This window comes from Oryx dammah, unplaced genomic scaffold (assembly GCF_014754425.2).
Source record: "Oryx dammah isolate SB20612 unplaced genomic scaffold, SCBI_Odam_1.1 HiC_scaffold_5, whole genome shotgun sequence".
NCBI classification, from domain to species: Eukaryota; Metazoa; Chordata; class Mammalia; order Artiodactyla; family Bovidae; genus Oryx; species Oryx dammah.
Window position 1 is genome coordinate 106299417 of NW_024070189.1, and position 15830 is coordinate 106315246.

The 15830-nt window shown below is 42.3% G+C and overlaps 1 protein-coding gene across 1 annotated transcript in view; it reads right to left on the bottom strand.

The window, feature by feature from the left end:
* The window catches only part of RNF130 (ring finger protein 130), a 137548-nt gene extending 122369 nt beyond the window's left edge, over positions 1–15179 (bottom strand). Inside the window, exon 1 of the mRNA XM_040241416.1 lies at positions 14515–15179. Within this exon, the coding sequence (XP_040097350.1) occupies positions 14515–14761 (247 nt within the window). The 5' untranslated portion in view covers positions 14762–15179. The remainder of the gene's footprint in view (positions 1–14514) is intronic.
* Positions 15180–15830: the final 651 nt, after the last annotated feature.

Sequence of the window (15830 nt, forward strand, 5' to 3'; positions counted from 1 at the left end):
GCAGAAATAGATGTTTTTCTGGAACTCTCTTGCTTTTTCAATGATCTATCGGATGTTGGCAGTTTGATCTCTGGTTCCCTTGCCTTTTCAAAATCCGGCTTAAACATCTGGCAGTTCACGGTTCATGTACTGTTGAAGCCTGGCTTGGAGAATTTTGAGCATTACTTTACTAGCGTGTGATTTGAGTGCAACTGTGCAGTAGTTTGAGCATTTTTTGGCATTGCCTTTCTTTGGGATTGGAATGCAAACTGAACTTTTCCAGTCTTGTGGCCACTGCTGAGTTTTCCAAATTTGCTGGCATATTGAGTGCAGCACTTTCACAGTATCATCTTTCCAGCTGAAATAGCTCAACTGGAATTCCATCACTTCCACTAGCTTGTTTGTGGTGATGCTTCCTAAGGCCCACATGACTTCGCATTCCAGGATGTCTGGCTCTAGGTGAGTGATCATACCATCATGATTATCTGGATTGTGAAGATCTTTTTTTGTACAGTTCTTCTGTGCATTCTTGCCACCTCTTCTTAATATTTTCTGTTAGGTCTATATCATTTCTGTCTTTTATTGAGCCCATCTTTGCAAGAAATGTTCCCCTGATATCTCTAATTTTCTTGAAAAGATCTTTAGTCTTTCCCATTCTATTGTTTTCCTCTATTTCTTTGCACTGATCACTGAGGAAGGCTTTCTTATCTCTCCTTGCTATTCTTTGGAACTTTGCATTCAAATGGGTGTATCTTTCCTTTTCTCCTTTGCTTTTCACTTCTCTTCTTTTCTCAGTTATTTGTAAGGCCTCCTCAGACAGCCATTTTGCTTCTTTGCAGTTCTTTTTCTTGAGGATGGTCATGATCCCTGTCTCTTGTACAATGTCATGAACCTGCATCCATAGTTCTTCAGTCACTCTATCAGATCTAATCCCTTGAATCTATTTCTCACTTCCACTGTATAATCATAAGGGATTTGATTTAGGTCATACCTGAATGGTCTAGTGGTTTCCCCTAGTTTCTTCAATTTAAGTCTGAATTTGGCAATACAGAGTTCATGATCTAAGCCACAGTCAGCTCCTGCTCTTGTTTTTGCTGACTGTATAGCGCTTCTCCATCTTCGGCTGCAAAGAATATAATCAATCTGGTATCATTATTGACCATCTGGTGATGTCCATGTGTGGCTTAAAACAACATAAATGTATCGTCTCCCAATTCAGGAGGGCAGAAGTCAAGATCAAGGTGTCGGTACAGTTGGCTCCTTTTGAAGACTCCAAGGGAACAACAGTCCTACGCCTCTCTCCTAGCCTCCAGTGGTTGTCAGCAATCCTTGGCACTCCCTAGCTATGGCAGCATAACTCCTATTTCAACCTCTATCTTCCCATGGCCTTTATCTTTGTGTGTTTCTTTTTTTTTAAAATTAATTTATTTTTTATTTTACTTTACAATTCTGTATTGGTTTTGCCATACATTGACATGAATCCTGTATTCTCTCTTCTCCTTATAAGTCACTGGATTTAGGGTCCACCATAAACTAGTATGATCTTATCTTGATCCTTAACTACTTACATCTGCAAAGATGTTATTTGCAAATAAGATCACATTCTGAAGTGCCAGGTGGACATGAATTTTTCTGGGACATTACTGAACTCACTGTATCCTTTAAGTGGAATGCTGTGTTCTGTGGTTTAAAATACTATATTCTTAAGAACAGAAATAAGAACATGAAGTCTAAGGGTTAGAGGACTTGAATCAGACAAGGAAATTAACAACTGTCTACAAATTTTTGAACCAATTTTTCTTCTGCAGATGAAAAAAAGACTTTCTAACATTCTGTTTTCCAGAGATGAATGTGGTAGATTTCCATCACTCATTTGTTCAAGTGTGAGCTGTAAAACCACTAGATAAGAATGCTGAGGCCTCAGATGAGTGGCTAGACTTGATGATTACAGATGACCATTAAGTTCTTAGATTCTACAATTCCTTCCCCATGTCTCCATCTCCATGGCCCTTTCAACTGGTCATTATACAGAATCAAGGAGAAGGCAATGGCAACCCACTCCAGTATTCTTGCCTGGAAAATCCCATGGACTGAGGGGGCCGGTAGGCTGTAGTCCATGGGGTCATGAAGAGTTGGACAGGACTGAGCGACTTCACTTTCATGCACTGGAGAAGGAAATGGCAACCCACTCCAGTGTTCTTGCCTGGAGAATCCCAGGGACAGAGGAGCCTGGTGGGCTGCCATCTATAGGGTAGCACAGAGTCGGACACAACTGAAGCGACTTAGCAGCAGCAGCATACAGAATCAAAGAACCATAAAGCTCTATTAATACAGCAAACATCATGTGAAGAGTAGGAGGTAGAGGTGAGTGGGATATCAGCAAGAAGGCACACAATGTAAAGAAAACATAAGAGGCCCTAGGAACGAGAGTATCAAAATACAGGTAGCTTCAGCACAGTGAGCAAGGGAGAGATGAATGGCCTGAGGGAGGGAAAGGCTGGGAACCAGACCAATCAGGAGGTGCCTTGCATACTACAGTAAGGAGTTCAGATTTCCACTCCAAGGATTAGAAGAAGCCACTGAGAGGCAATTTAAGCAAGCAGTGACAAGACTGGGTGACGTTTCAAGATCGCTGTGGCTACTGGGGAGAAACGACTGACAGAAGTTAAGAAGCAGGAAGACCAGAGAGATGGCAACTGTCTGTACTAAGATGACAGGAGTGAAAATGGCAAGCAACAGATAGATATGATCCACCCTGACAGTAAAATGTGAAGGATAAATCAGAAGTGGAATGTAAGAAAAAGAAGATAGGGTGATGCCTAAATTTGTTTAAATAACAAAAGTGGACTGCGATGTCATTTGCTGAGATGGGGAAGACTAGAAAACAGGTTTCAGTCACTCAATCATGTCCAACTCTTTGCAACCCCATGGACTGCAGCCCACTAGGCTCCTCTGTCCATGGAATTTTCCAGGCAAGAATACTAGAGTGGGTAGTCATTCCCTTCTCCAGGGGATCTTTCCGACCCAGGGATTGAACCTGGGTCTTCGGCATTGCAGGCAGATTCTTCACCATTTGAGCCACCCAGGAAGCCCCGAAAACAGTGGTAGTAGACAGAATATATATACATATGTGTGTGTGTATATATATATATATGTATGTATGTATGTATACACACACATCAAAAGCTCCATTTATCAATCTGGAGAAGTTCTTGGGAAATTTAAGTTAAAAATACCAAGTAGGCAGTTGAATATATGAATCCAGAGCTCAGAGAAAACTAGGCTAAAAGTAAAGACATAGGAAAAAGTGACAGGAGAAGTGGAAAGAGGAAAAGTTTACTGTAAACCAAAATGTCAAAAAAGGAAGAAACAATGATTGGAGGACACATCTTGCTAATGGACCCGCATAATAAATCAAGATAGAGCACAGATGCTCAGAGACATGTTTGACAACTATGGCAGCTCAACGTTAAGACACTGAGTGCTGTTCCGGGGGAAGGAGCTCTGGGGAGGCTGCTCTCACTGCTCCCACCGTGGCCACCTCTCCAATGGCTCGCCCTGCTACAAAACAAACGCTTGCTATTTTTGCTTCTGGCCTTTTTTCTGCTAAAAGCAAAAATCCTCTTGCGGTTTCTTTTGTTATCAAAAATAGGTACTAATGTAGGTCTTTCATAAAAGCAAAATGGCATGGGATGAACTTTCAAAAAGTGGAGATTACCCATAGTTAAGTCTTCATACTTTAAATACAGAATGGTTTTAAATAGGGAAAACAAAAATAAAATAAAAGCATTAATATCATCATCATAAAAATATTATAGAAAAGTCCTGTCCCTTTCTAGGATTCACTAACTGCTCAAATGCCACAACGATGCCACACATATACCCTGAGAAAACCATAACTGAAAAAGACACAGGTACCCCAGTGTTCACTGCAGCAGTATTTACTATAGCTAGGACATGGAAGCAACCCAGATGTCCATTGACAGATGAATGGATAAAGAAGTTACGGTACATATATACAATGGAATATTACTCAGCCATAAAAAGGAACATATTTGAGTCAGTTCTAATGAGGTAGATGAAACCTAGAGCTTATTATACAGAGTAAAGTAAGTCAAAAAGAGAAAAACCAGTGTATAATATTAACGCATATATATGGAATCTAGAAAGATGGCACTGATGAACCTATTCGCGGGGCAGCAACGGAGACTCAGACACAGAGAACAGACTTCTGGACACAGGGGGCAAAGGAGAGAGTGGGACAAATAGAAAGAGTAGTATGGAAGAATATACATTACCGTATGTAAAACAGAGAGCCAGTGGGAATTTGCTGTATGACTCAGGGAGCTCAAACCCAATGAAGAGTGGGATGGGGTGGGAGGTGGGAAGCAGGTTCAATAGGAAGGGGACGGGTGTCTACCTATGGCTGATTCATGTTGATGTATGGCAGAAACCAACATAGTACTATAAAGCAATTATCCTTCAATTAAAAAAAAAAACAAATGATGCCATATGTTAGCTTGATTCCTGTTAAGACAAGAATACTTGGTCTTCACTCTTTTCTTATTGGAGAAAAACATGCACTTTTCAGTGTATTTCTAGTCATCTCTCAGTTTTCTACTCATTCTAACCATGATTTGGAATTAATTCAATTTTTCTTGAAGTTAGGGAATAAACCTTATTTTAAAAAAAATCAACTTTAGACACTTACTTGTTCCCTTCAGAGAGTATGACTTTCCCTCTGTGAAGAAGGTTTGATATTAAAAATAACTTCAAAAAAAAAGAGAGAAAAGAAAAGGAGAAATGTTACCCATGATCCAACAGCTATAACACAGCCATTTTTATTTTTGCATATTACTTTGAGTCCCTGTCCACTGTAAAGATATTACTTTTGTAGGATATACCTAACTTTCACATGATCCCCTTTAATGGTTGTGGAACATTCCACGAAGTAGATCATTCATAATTTACTAAACTCACTTGAGAAGTGGTACAAGACATGGTGGAAGTATGAGCTCTGTAGTCAGACAGACCTACATCAAATCCAAACTCTTCTGAATCACAAGATTCAGCTGGTGGATTACCTCACTCACTTTAATTTGTCCAACACTAATTATCAGTACCAACCTCCTATGTTCCAGGCTCAACAGTGAGCACTGAGTATACAAAAGTGGACACCAGAATCTCTGCCTTCAGAAGCAAATAAGATAGGTACACAATTTCCAACCATATTAAGTGTTATAAACAAAAAAACAAAAACACTAAGAGACTGGAGTGCCTTGAATTCCCCTCCACAGAATGAGGATACTGTACCACCTAGCGCTGTTACAAGAATTCAATGATACTACATGTACAATACTTGGCATCACTCTTGGCAGAGAGTATGTACCCAATATATGTTAACTATATCACTGTTTGGGATAAAGAGGGATCACCAAAGCAGGAAATATCATCCTCTCAGTACATACTTTCTTCTTTTCTCTATCAATATAAATCCTACACTTCTTCAGGTTTGAGTTTACTGCTAGAAGTTTGATGTGGATCTTTTAAAAATTTATTTATTTTATTGAAGGATAATTGCTTTACAAAATTTTGCTATTTTCTGTCAAACTTCAACATGAATCAGCCATAGGTATACATATATCCCCTTCCTTTTGAACCTGTCTCCCATCCCACCCCCTAGGTTGATGCAGAGCCCTTGTTTGAGTTTCCTGAGCCATATAGCAAATTCCTGTTGGCTACCTATTTTACATATAGTAAGTAAGTTTCCAATTCAATGGACATGGGTTTGGTGGACTCCGGGAGTTGGTGATGGTCAGGGAGGCCTGGCGTGCTGTAGTTCATGGGGTCGCAAAGAGTTGGACACGACTGAGCAACTGAACTGAACTGAACTCACTTAAGTTTCCATGTTACTCTTTTCATACATCTCACCCTCTCCCTCTGTCCATAAGTCTATTCTCTATGTCTGTTTCTCCACTGCTGCCCTGTAAGTATCTTTAGTACCACTTTCTAGATTCCATATATATGCGTTAGAGTATGGTATTTATCTTTCTCTTTCTCACTTCACCCTGTATAATAGATTCTAGGTTCATCCACCTCATTAGAACTGACTCAAAGGCGTTCCTTTTTAGGGCTGAGTAATATTCCATTGTGTATATATACCACAACTTCTTTATCCATTTATCTGTCAATGGACATCTAGGTTGCTTCCATGTTCTAGCTATTGTAAACAGTGCTACGATGAACAATGGGATACATGTGTCTTTTCCAATCTTGGTTTCCTCAGGGTATCTGCCTAGGAGTGGGATTGCTGGGTCATATGGTGATTTTATTCCTAGTTTTTTAAGGAATCTCCATACTGTCTTCCATAGTGGCTGTATCAATTTACATTCCCACCAACAGTGCAAGAGGGCTCCCTTTTCTCCACACCCTCGCCAGCATTTATTGCTTGTAGACTTTTTGATGATGGCCATTCTTATCAGTGTGAGGTGATATCTCATTGTAGTTTTGGTTTCCATTTCTCTAATAATGAGCAATGTTGAGCATCTTTTCATGTGTTTGTTTCCTAGCCATCTGTATGTCTTCTTTGGAGAAATGTCTGTTTAGGTCTTTTTCCCACTTTTTCATTGGGTTGTTTGTTTTCCTGGTATTGAGTTGTATGAGCTGCTTGTGTATTTTGGAAATGAATCCTCTGTCAGTTGTTTTATTTGCTATTATTTTCTCCCATTCTGAGGGTTGTCTTTTCCCCTTGCTCATAGTTTGATGTGGGTCTATTTTTAGATCCATTTCTCTCCTCGTCATGTTCAGGTTTCTTTTTATCTCCATGAACAAACTGAGGATATTTATAATGGCTCTTTCCACACCTTTATTTGCAGTTCCATCATTTGTCCCACTTATGGGACTGTTTCTGCTGACTGTTTTCTGTCTGGTTATGGGCCATATTTTCTCTACTTGGCTTGTCTGCTCATTTTTTATTGGATGCTGGTATTGGATTTCATGCTTTTGGGAGCTGGACTTTGTTGTAATCCCTTGGGTTTGTTCATGATTAGGTACTTTGAATAAATCTCATCCTTTTAAGGTTTGCCTCTAAGATTTGGTAGGTGGGTCCAGAACAAGCTTTTCTCCAGGGCTAATTTAGCCTTACTCCATGCCTCATCCATTAGGTCTTTCTACTTTGATTAGTGAGAATATGAACTATTCCCAGCCTTGTGTGAACTCCAAGAATTCTTCCACCTGCTAATTTCTGACAGGTCTCCATAAAACAAGCAGAACAGTACTCAATCAAGGGCTTGAGTGAACGAACCCCTTGCAGCTCCCTCCTCTCCTGTACCTGACCTCCTCACACATTCAAGCCTACTCAAGCTGCCTTCACCTCTCTGAGCTTTGAACTCTGTCTCATCAACTCAGGAAGACCACTAGATTCTTTCTGGGTTCCCCTTCCCTGAGCTTCAGTTTAGAAACTCTCCAGGAGGTAAGCTGAGGCAGTCACAGAGCTCTGTTGTTTATTTCCTTTCTCTCAGGGAGCACTGTCCTGTGCTGTTTTCTGACCTATTTCTAAGACTGCTGTTTCATAACTGTCAGGTTTTCCAGTCACTTGAGGTGGCAAGGTAAACCTAGTGTCTGTTATTCCATTATGGCTAGAGAAAGAACCGATCAAGTTTAATTTCAACTTCCACATTTTCAATGAAACCTCTCTAGACTACAAGTCCAAATAATTTTTCTTTTCTCTGATCTTTGTACCATTTACTGATCTAGCATAGTAACAGAGGCCCTATAGTATACTCTATCAACACCCCACCATCCCCATCCCATTATACAGATTCGGGCAACACCTGCCATCAGTTTCACTACCAGACCAAGCACCACGGGGTTAAATGCAACCATATATCACAGTGGCTTGCTAGTGCCAGGCACAGTTTGAGGTATTTGGTTAAAACAAAGAAGACGCTGTCCCTAATTTCCAAGAGCTCACAGTCTGGGACAACTTAGGAATCAACCTCTCACCCATAAATCCATAACATAGTTTTAATGGGAAAAACTAAGGTATAAATGAACCTTTAGAACATGGATGTGGCTTGTCAAAAGTTTTCTTAAAGGACTAGAGAACAAGTGGCTTAGGCTTGCAAGTCATATAGGCTCCTGTAATAATTGCTTAACTCTGTCGGTAAACCACAGAGCCACAGACACGTGAATGAACGGACATGGCTGTATTCCAACAAACTCTGTTTACAATAACATGCGGCTGGTCCCCTTGCTGGTGTCTGCATACAGCCTGCCCCATCTTCTGCAATGGCATGTCCTATTTGTGCCATCCTGACGAGTTCTCTTAGGCAGGAATTGCATACCATATCTTCCACACACACACCACAGAACCTGCATAATGCAAGCTCAGAGGAGTTTATTAAGGACTTTTTAATTTATGTCATTTGGCACTTGAAGAGATCCCTTTATTTTGTTCAAAATTGCTTCCAACAGTAAAGAAAGCTACATTTACTATGACTTATGGAAAAGAAATCGATGTTTAGTGCATAAAATACTCTAAGGATGATGAAACAAACAAATGATGATCCTGAAAACTTAATTGCATTTTGTAAATAAGTCAAGGTTGCTATACTTAAAACAACCAGCTCTGAGGATTGGTACGATTAGGTACTTCGAATAAATCTCATCCTTTTAAGGTTTGCCTCTAAGATTTGGTAGGTGGAAATGCACCCCAGAGGTGTGGACATGGTCCAAAACACTACCAGACTTCTTTGAGAATTATCTAAAGAGAGAATTCACAAGCACATTAAAAGACTGCCTCAAAAATAATTTTCAACTGTCAAAATTAAAATCTATCCAGAAAAGACAGACATTTGATAAACTGTAGGTATTTTCCAAATGGGTCAATCAAAAAGATAACCTCACAAAACAAATTCTGAAAGTGTTTAAATTTTTCATTGTTGCAAAATATGTATGTATACATAGAAACATATACACGCCCATGTGACTGGCATTAAAAGAACAGTATCCTTAATGGGTATATCTGGTACTTTGTTTAACAAGGTTCGTCTTACTATTTTACAGTTACACCTTGTTCAAGATGGAGGGATCTAATCTAATGCTCCTTCAAATGAAGGATTTCCCTTTTATAATATTCAAAGCAATGCTTTGTAGTTTGTTCATCTCTTAAAAGTCATATTCAGAAATGAACATGTACTAAAAGTGTGCCTGGCCTATAATGAAGTGGGACCTGTGTTACCCAGGATACGATGCTCACATGCATGCGAGAGTAGAATGGGCTGGTCAGTGAGTGAACAGAGGCTTTGTCCTATGACATGCAGCTCGAAGCCTTATTTCCCCTCAACTCCTTTCACTGCAGCTAATTTTTTTTTACCCAAATTCAAGACTATATAATAATTTCTATTGCCTTTTCTCTTAGTTTCAGCCCACCATTCCATACATTGAGATCCTGAGGATCCTGCCATCCAATATTTCAGTTAAATATGTAACGTCTTTATCAAATCACTGGCACAACAAAGACCTTCACAATGTGAAGAATAGCAAGATGAAAACTCTAAGGCAGAAAGTACAGACACTTTGCTATAAAGAGAAACAGAAAGATGGAATGGAGGAAGGATGTATATATTTGGTGGGGAGGTTTAAAAATATATACTCAAATTTTATATGCTAATGAATCATCCAAAAGCAAAGGAAAAATACAAAATGTAAAAATATTTTCAAAATTGTTAAAATTTAATACAAATATAATTTATCATATATTGCTTGGTTATCTATTTTAGGTCAAGATTTGGTTTTTAGGGCTTCCAGCTCCTTCTGAATTATCTTTCCTTTCAGGGTCTCTGATTCCAGGATAACACCTACTTTTTTTCTGAATATTTTGATATCTCTATATCCGGTAGCCCCTGCCTTTGGCATTATACAATCTAACATTTCATGACCCTTTTCATCCAAGATCTTGTTTCCACATCGATTGCCTTCACTCTAAAATCAGAATTTTAAAAACCAAGTTTATGTTTAATCCAACAAAATCACATATATAAAACATAAGAATCTAAGATTTTTTAAAAATGTTATGGCATCCCTTTAGTCAACCAGATGACCAAAAAACATTTATTACTTGGTAAAATTGTTCTCCAAGGCTTAAACGTCCAATCCTGAAAATTTCTATGCAAAATGACTAGTACCAAATTCTTCCCACCAGCATATTTGCATACAAAATGACATCATCAACAACAGGACCTCTCTCCCAACCCCCACTTCCAGGCTCAAACAAAAAGTTAGTGTGCACACACACAAAGCACATCTACAACGTCTGTTCCACAGTAAATGCTAGCTAGATTTTACATTTGTTTCTAGATCTACGCTCACCCTTTGAGTAAGTTAGTAATAAGAAAGCAACCATGAACAACAACCAGTATCTGTGAATAAATATGAGGCATGTTCCTGCAAAAGTTTGGGAACGCATGTACACCCGTGGTGGATTCATGTCAATGTATGGCAAAACCAATACAGAATTGTAAAATAAAATAAAAAATAAAAAAAATTAAAAAAATGAAATTTTTTATCACCAAATAAATCTCCATTTAAAATGTACTCTAAGGATAAAGAATGTATTTTCAAAGTACAACACTTACTTATGAAATATTTTATAAAGTTTAACACTTTTCAAAACGTACTTCTAAAATACCAAAGCATTTAGGAAGAAATTGCCAAATCGCTCTTTAAAGATATAGGACAAATAAATCTTGTCCAGTAATTCATACATGCCTAATTTACAGAAATAATGACTCATTGGAAAAGACTCTGATGCTGGGAGGGATTGGGGGCAGGAGGAAAAGGGGACGACAGAGGATGAGATGGCTGGATGGCATCACGGACTCGATGGACGTGAGTTTGAGTAAACTCAGGGAGTTAGTGATGGACAGGGAGGCCTGGCATGCTGCGATTCATGGGGTCGCAAAGAGTCGGACACGACTGAGCGACTGACTGAATGCAAAATAACTAGAAAGGTTTTTACTGTCACAACCAAGTCAAAGAATTAAAACGAGTTATCATGTTAAGCTCTAGGAAAACTACTTTTGTCTTTATATTTACCAAACACCTGTCCTCAAAATTTTTATTAACTTCCCATCTCTTAACCATGGCTGGTTCTTTTTTTTTGCCAGTAATTCTGTCTCATAACTATTTTTTTTGTAATCTGAACATCACTTTGTTTAGTGTCAACACTCAGTAAATCTTCAATAAACACATTAAGAATTCTCTTCAACTTAAAATTATAAGCACGCAAGAGTCAGAATATATTATTTTTTCTAAAACCACTAAAATTTGAGATTAAATCGAGAATATCATAATGTGAAATAACCAAATATTCAAATTTTAAGCTATTTTCTTTTTTAAAATTGAGGTATAATAGACATACGGGCTTCCCTGGTGGCTCAGATGGTAAAGAATCTGCCTGCAACGCAGGAGGCCCATGTTCCATCCCTGGCTCAGGAAGATCCCCTGGAGGAGGAAATGGCAACCCATTCCAGTATTTTTGCCTGAGAGGAGCCTGGTGGGCTACAGTCCATGTGGTTGCAGATATCCAGACACGACTGAGTGATTAGAGTACACTGACATAATAGATATAAGCCATTTTCTTAAACATGAAAAATTTTAACAGATTTCTATCACCATTCTTGTTTTTTAAAATACATTCCTAGGACTTCCCTGGTGGTCCAGTGGTTGGAACTTTGCATTTCCACTGTGGGTGTGTGGGCCAGATCACAGTTCGGGGGAACTGAAGACTCTGCATGCTAATGATAGCATGGCCAAGAAACAAAAACAAAAAAACAAAATACATTCCTAAATTTCTGCTGCGAAAGCACAAAAACTTCTTAGATTTCATGTTAGTCCATTGACTTAGAAACTGTTTATAGGTAAACTGACAGAAAAATGCCACTAGACCATGAGCTTCAGGGAGAAAAGAATTTGTTTTGCTTATTTCTGGGGCCCATCCCTCTTTCCTAGTACCTTGGGTGGTGGCTGGGACCAGCAGGTTTTCAATTAGTATTTGCTGGATTGAAAGAACCTATGTGTGCAGATCCCTTAGTAGAAAGCCAGACCCAAACCACCTGCAGGATTCCACCACCGATGCCATGAAAAAACCTTGAGCAATCTCATGTGTGGATACAAAATGAGTCCCTAGAGAACAGAGGAAATGAAGAGAAGATAGACACCCAGGGGAACTGACTGCAGACTCAAGTTTCCAAGACTGCTCCAACGTATTCACATTGATGCCATGTCTGAAACTCCACCAATTTATAGAGATTCATTTAGGTTAACAAATCTTCTCTTCTAAGAATGTAGGCACCATTTAAGCCTCTCAATAACCTTGTGTTGTGCTGTGCTTAGTCGCTCAGTCGAGTCCAACCCTTAGCAAATTGCCAGGCTCCTCTGTCCATGGGGATTCTCCAGGTAAGAATACTGGAATGGGTTGCTATGCTCTCCTCCAGGGGATCTTCCCAGTCTAGGAAATTGAACCCATGTCTCCCACATTGCAGGCAGATTCTTTACCATCTAAGCCACCAGGGAAGCCCCTCAATAAACTTAAGGTATAACTAGTTCACCATTCCCTTTTGCAAACAAAATTGAGGCTAAAAGGCCAAATTACTTTCCTAAACTCATACAGTACTTCACCAGTGACATAAGGCTTATGTACAGCACAACTGAAACCTCCCTACTGACAGAGGAACAAGACCAGCCTTTACCACCCATCAGTGTCCAATACCCTTCTATACAAACACCTAAAAAAAATTTTCTAAAGATGGGGCTTTTGCTTGGAATGACAGGCAAGAAACAAGCAGTTTCAGAACACAGATCACTTATGAGGCAAGTATCTAAAGTGAGGATCATGGATTCGAGGTGCCTAGAGGAACCCAAAGACAAACCACAGATTTCAAAACACTGCACAGGGCCAGTTCTTGTTCCAGAACAGTTTGCCTTTCCCTCTTCCTCCCCTTCCACGTGACCCTCACAGATCTCAACCCCAGAAAACAGACTACCATTGTCAGTACCACAGTTTGGAAACATTTTGTGTCCCAAGCACAGTGACTGGCACAGAACAAGCAAGCAAATATTTACTGAATGAACCAAAGGCCAAAGTTGTTACTGTGGGCAAGGCAGGACCCTAACTGCCTTTTTTTTTTTTTAACAAAGTGGAGATGAGAAGTGCATACTAAGCAACTGATTACTGATGTAAAAATGAATGTTTGAAACGAAGGTGTTAACTGGGGAAAGGCTGGTGAAAGCCCTTCCTGATTCTTCTTCCCTTGCTGCTGCTGCTGCTGCTAAGTCACTTAAGTCGTGTCCGACTCTGTGCGACCCCATAGCCGGCAGCCCACCAGGCTCCCCCGTCCCTGGGATTCTCCAGGCAAGAACACTGGAGTGGGTTGCCATTTCCTCCTCCATCTTCCCTACCTAGATTGCCTCAAAGAAAAAAAAAAACAGCTCAGCAAGTTCGCATTCAAACATATATCTCAGAAGTGGCATGATGTTCTAATAGTTTAGAGTATAAAAACAAACACCTTATGTAGGTTGCCTAGTTTAGGTCATCTTAACATGAAAAGCAGCTTTAAAAAGTCCCCTCTCAGCATTCTCAGGGTGAGAGTGGGTAGAGATGGAGAAGATAGTAGACATTTTTCCAAAAAGTCGCTGTAGGCCAAAAACAAAATCATACTGCACAGTGTGGGAAAAGTTTCTTTTAAAACATTACCAGAAATTTGTACAAATATATGCTTTATACTAAATTATTAAAGAACAAATGATAGGAAGACGTAAGATTAAGCCAAATGGCTTCAAAGACAACTCTCAAAAATTTTACCTATTTCCCCTCTGGCAGACTCTCACGACCTGAAGACTTGGCTACAGGTTCCAATTGGTATCGGATTCGTCGTAACGTCAGATGTTCAGGCGTCAAATTACAGTAAAGCTGGTAGGGCACAATAAGAGCCAAAAGCAACACGGAAGATGCCCATTTTCCTCCTCCACTCTCCTTCCACTTGTCACATAAGAAAAACGGCAGGTTTTTACAGTAGAAAAGGGCCTCATCCTTCCAGATTCAATACAGCGCAGTCTGTGATTTCGGGAAGGAACCTGTGCGGTTTCCGAAATACAGGTTGAGACTTCATCCATCATGAACTAGTTTTTCGCTCTTCCACCACCTCCTTTGTCTGAGCTGTCCCTGCAAACTCGCAGTTCAATGCCTTCCTGTAAACAAGCTAACTGAACCCAGGGGGGGAAAGCTTTTTTAAAAAGAGGAGAAGAACCCAATAACGCGTCTGGAGCCTCATTCCCAGCAGCGAACGGGTTGCGGGGGGAGGACACGACGGGAACCTCGACCCTGGGGCCGCCCGCCGAGCGGCGCATCAAGCCGGGCGGGGTGGGGGCGCCGCCTCCGCCGCCTCCGCGCCCAGGTTGTGGCTCCTGGGGGATGAGGGCCAACCCTGCCCCCTCCGCCTTCCATGGCTCCTCTTTTCCCTGCCAGGCACTCACCTCCATGGATAGGCAGCGGCGCCAGAACCTGGCCACGGACCTCGGCCTTGGGCGAGTCGAGTCCGTAGCGCCCGCGGTCGATGCGGAATGTAAGTGGGGCCCCGCGGCCGGGCTCCTGCACCGTCACGTTGATGAGCGCGGTGTAGTACTCCTGGCTCGCGTTGTCCGCCCGCGCCGGCCACAGGCTGCAGGTCAGCAGAGCGAACGCGGCGAGCCGGGCCGGGCCCGCCCGCGCCGCGCCGCTCATCGTCCCTCCGGCCGCCGCCGCTCGCGGACCGGGATCCCGGGCCGGCGCCGAGAGGAGGGGCGGGCGCGGCCGGCCCTGCAGCGCGAGCGCACGCGCGCGGCCTGTGCGCGGCCGGGCACGAGCGTAGCCCTCCTCGGCGCCGCGGCCCCGCCGCTCGCCACCCTCAGAGCCGCAGGGAGGCGCCCATGGGCGCTTGGGCGAGGACGGCGGGTCAGGGCTCGCGCGGTCGTCTCCTCTGGGTCCCTACACGGCCGTGTCGGTGGGCCCACTCCATCCCCTGGCCCGGTCCCGCCGAGTGGGGGCGCCTCGTGAGGACGCACCCGGCGGGGAAGATGCGCCCGAAGGAAGGTCTCTGGGGCACCAACTCCTCAGCGCCCCGCAGCCGCCTCGGGCGCGCTCTCCCCGCCGCCCCGCCCCCGGCCTGTGGAGAGGCACGGCGCAGGCCTGGGACTCGGCCCCACCTCCCGGCGCAGGCCTGGGACTCGGCCCCACCTCCCGGCGCATGCGTGCGAGCCGCTGTCAGCTCCCGCCCGCCGGCACGAGGGCCCTGCGAGCCCCATCGCTCGCGTGCCGCGTACCCGGCCATGTTTGTACGTCAGGCCTGATGCGCGTCTGGCTTGGAGCGTGGGGGCTTTCCAAGGGACTGTGGAAGAGTTCGAGATGAGGATACAAAAGAAAAATAGCTAAAACTTTAAAATTATTTTAAAAATTAAATGTCTGTGGGATTTCACATTTCAGCTGGTCACCTCCAAGTCATGTAATCGGCATCTCGGGAGAGGGTGGGGAATGCTTCTGTGCAATGAGTACGGGGGCTCACTAGACCCGGATCTTTAAGGATATCTGGGTTATTCGGAAAGGACATCTACAGACTAGATGAAATCTCCAGAGTAAGCATCAATGAAAAGGAAAGGGGGATTCTAGCTTCAGGTGCAGCTGAATTCAGGAGTTTTTCTGTTAGTGGGCAGTACGCTCATCATTATGATGAAGTGGAGAGGAAGGGAAATTCCCAGGTGGCTCAATGATAAAGACTATGCCTGCCAGTGCAGGAGACACAGGAGATGCCCAGTGG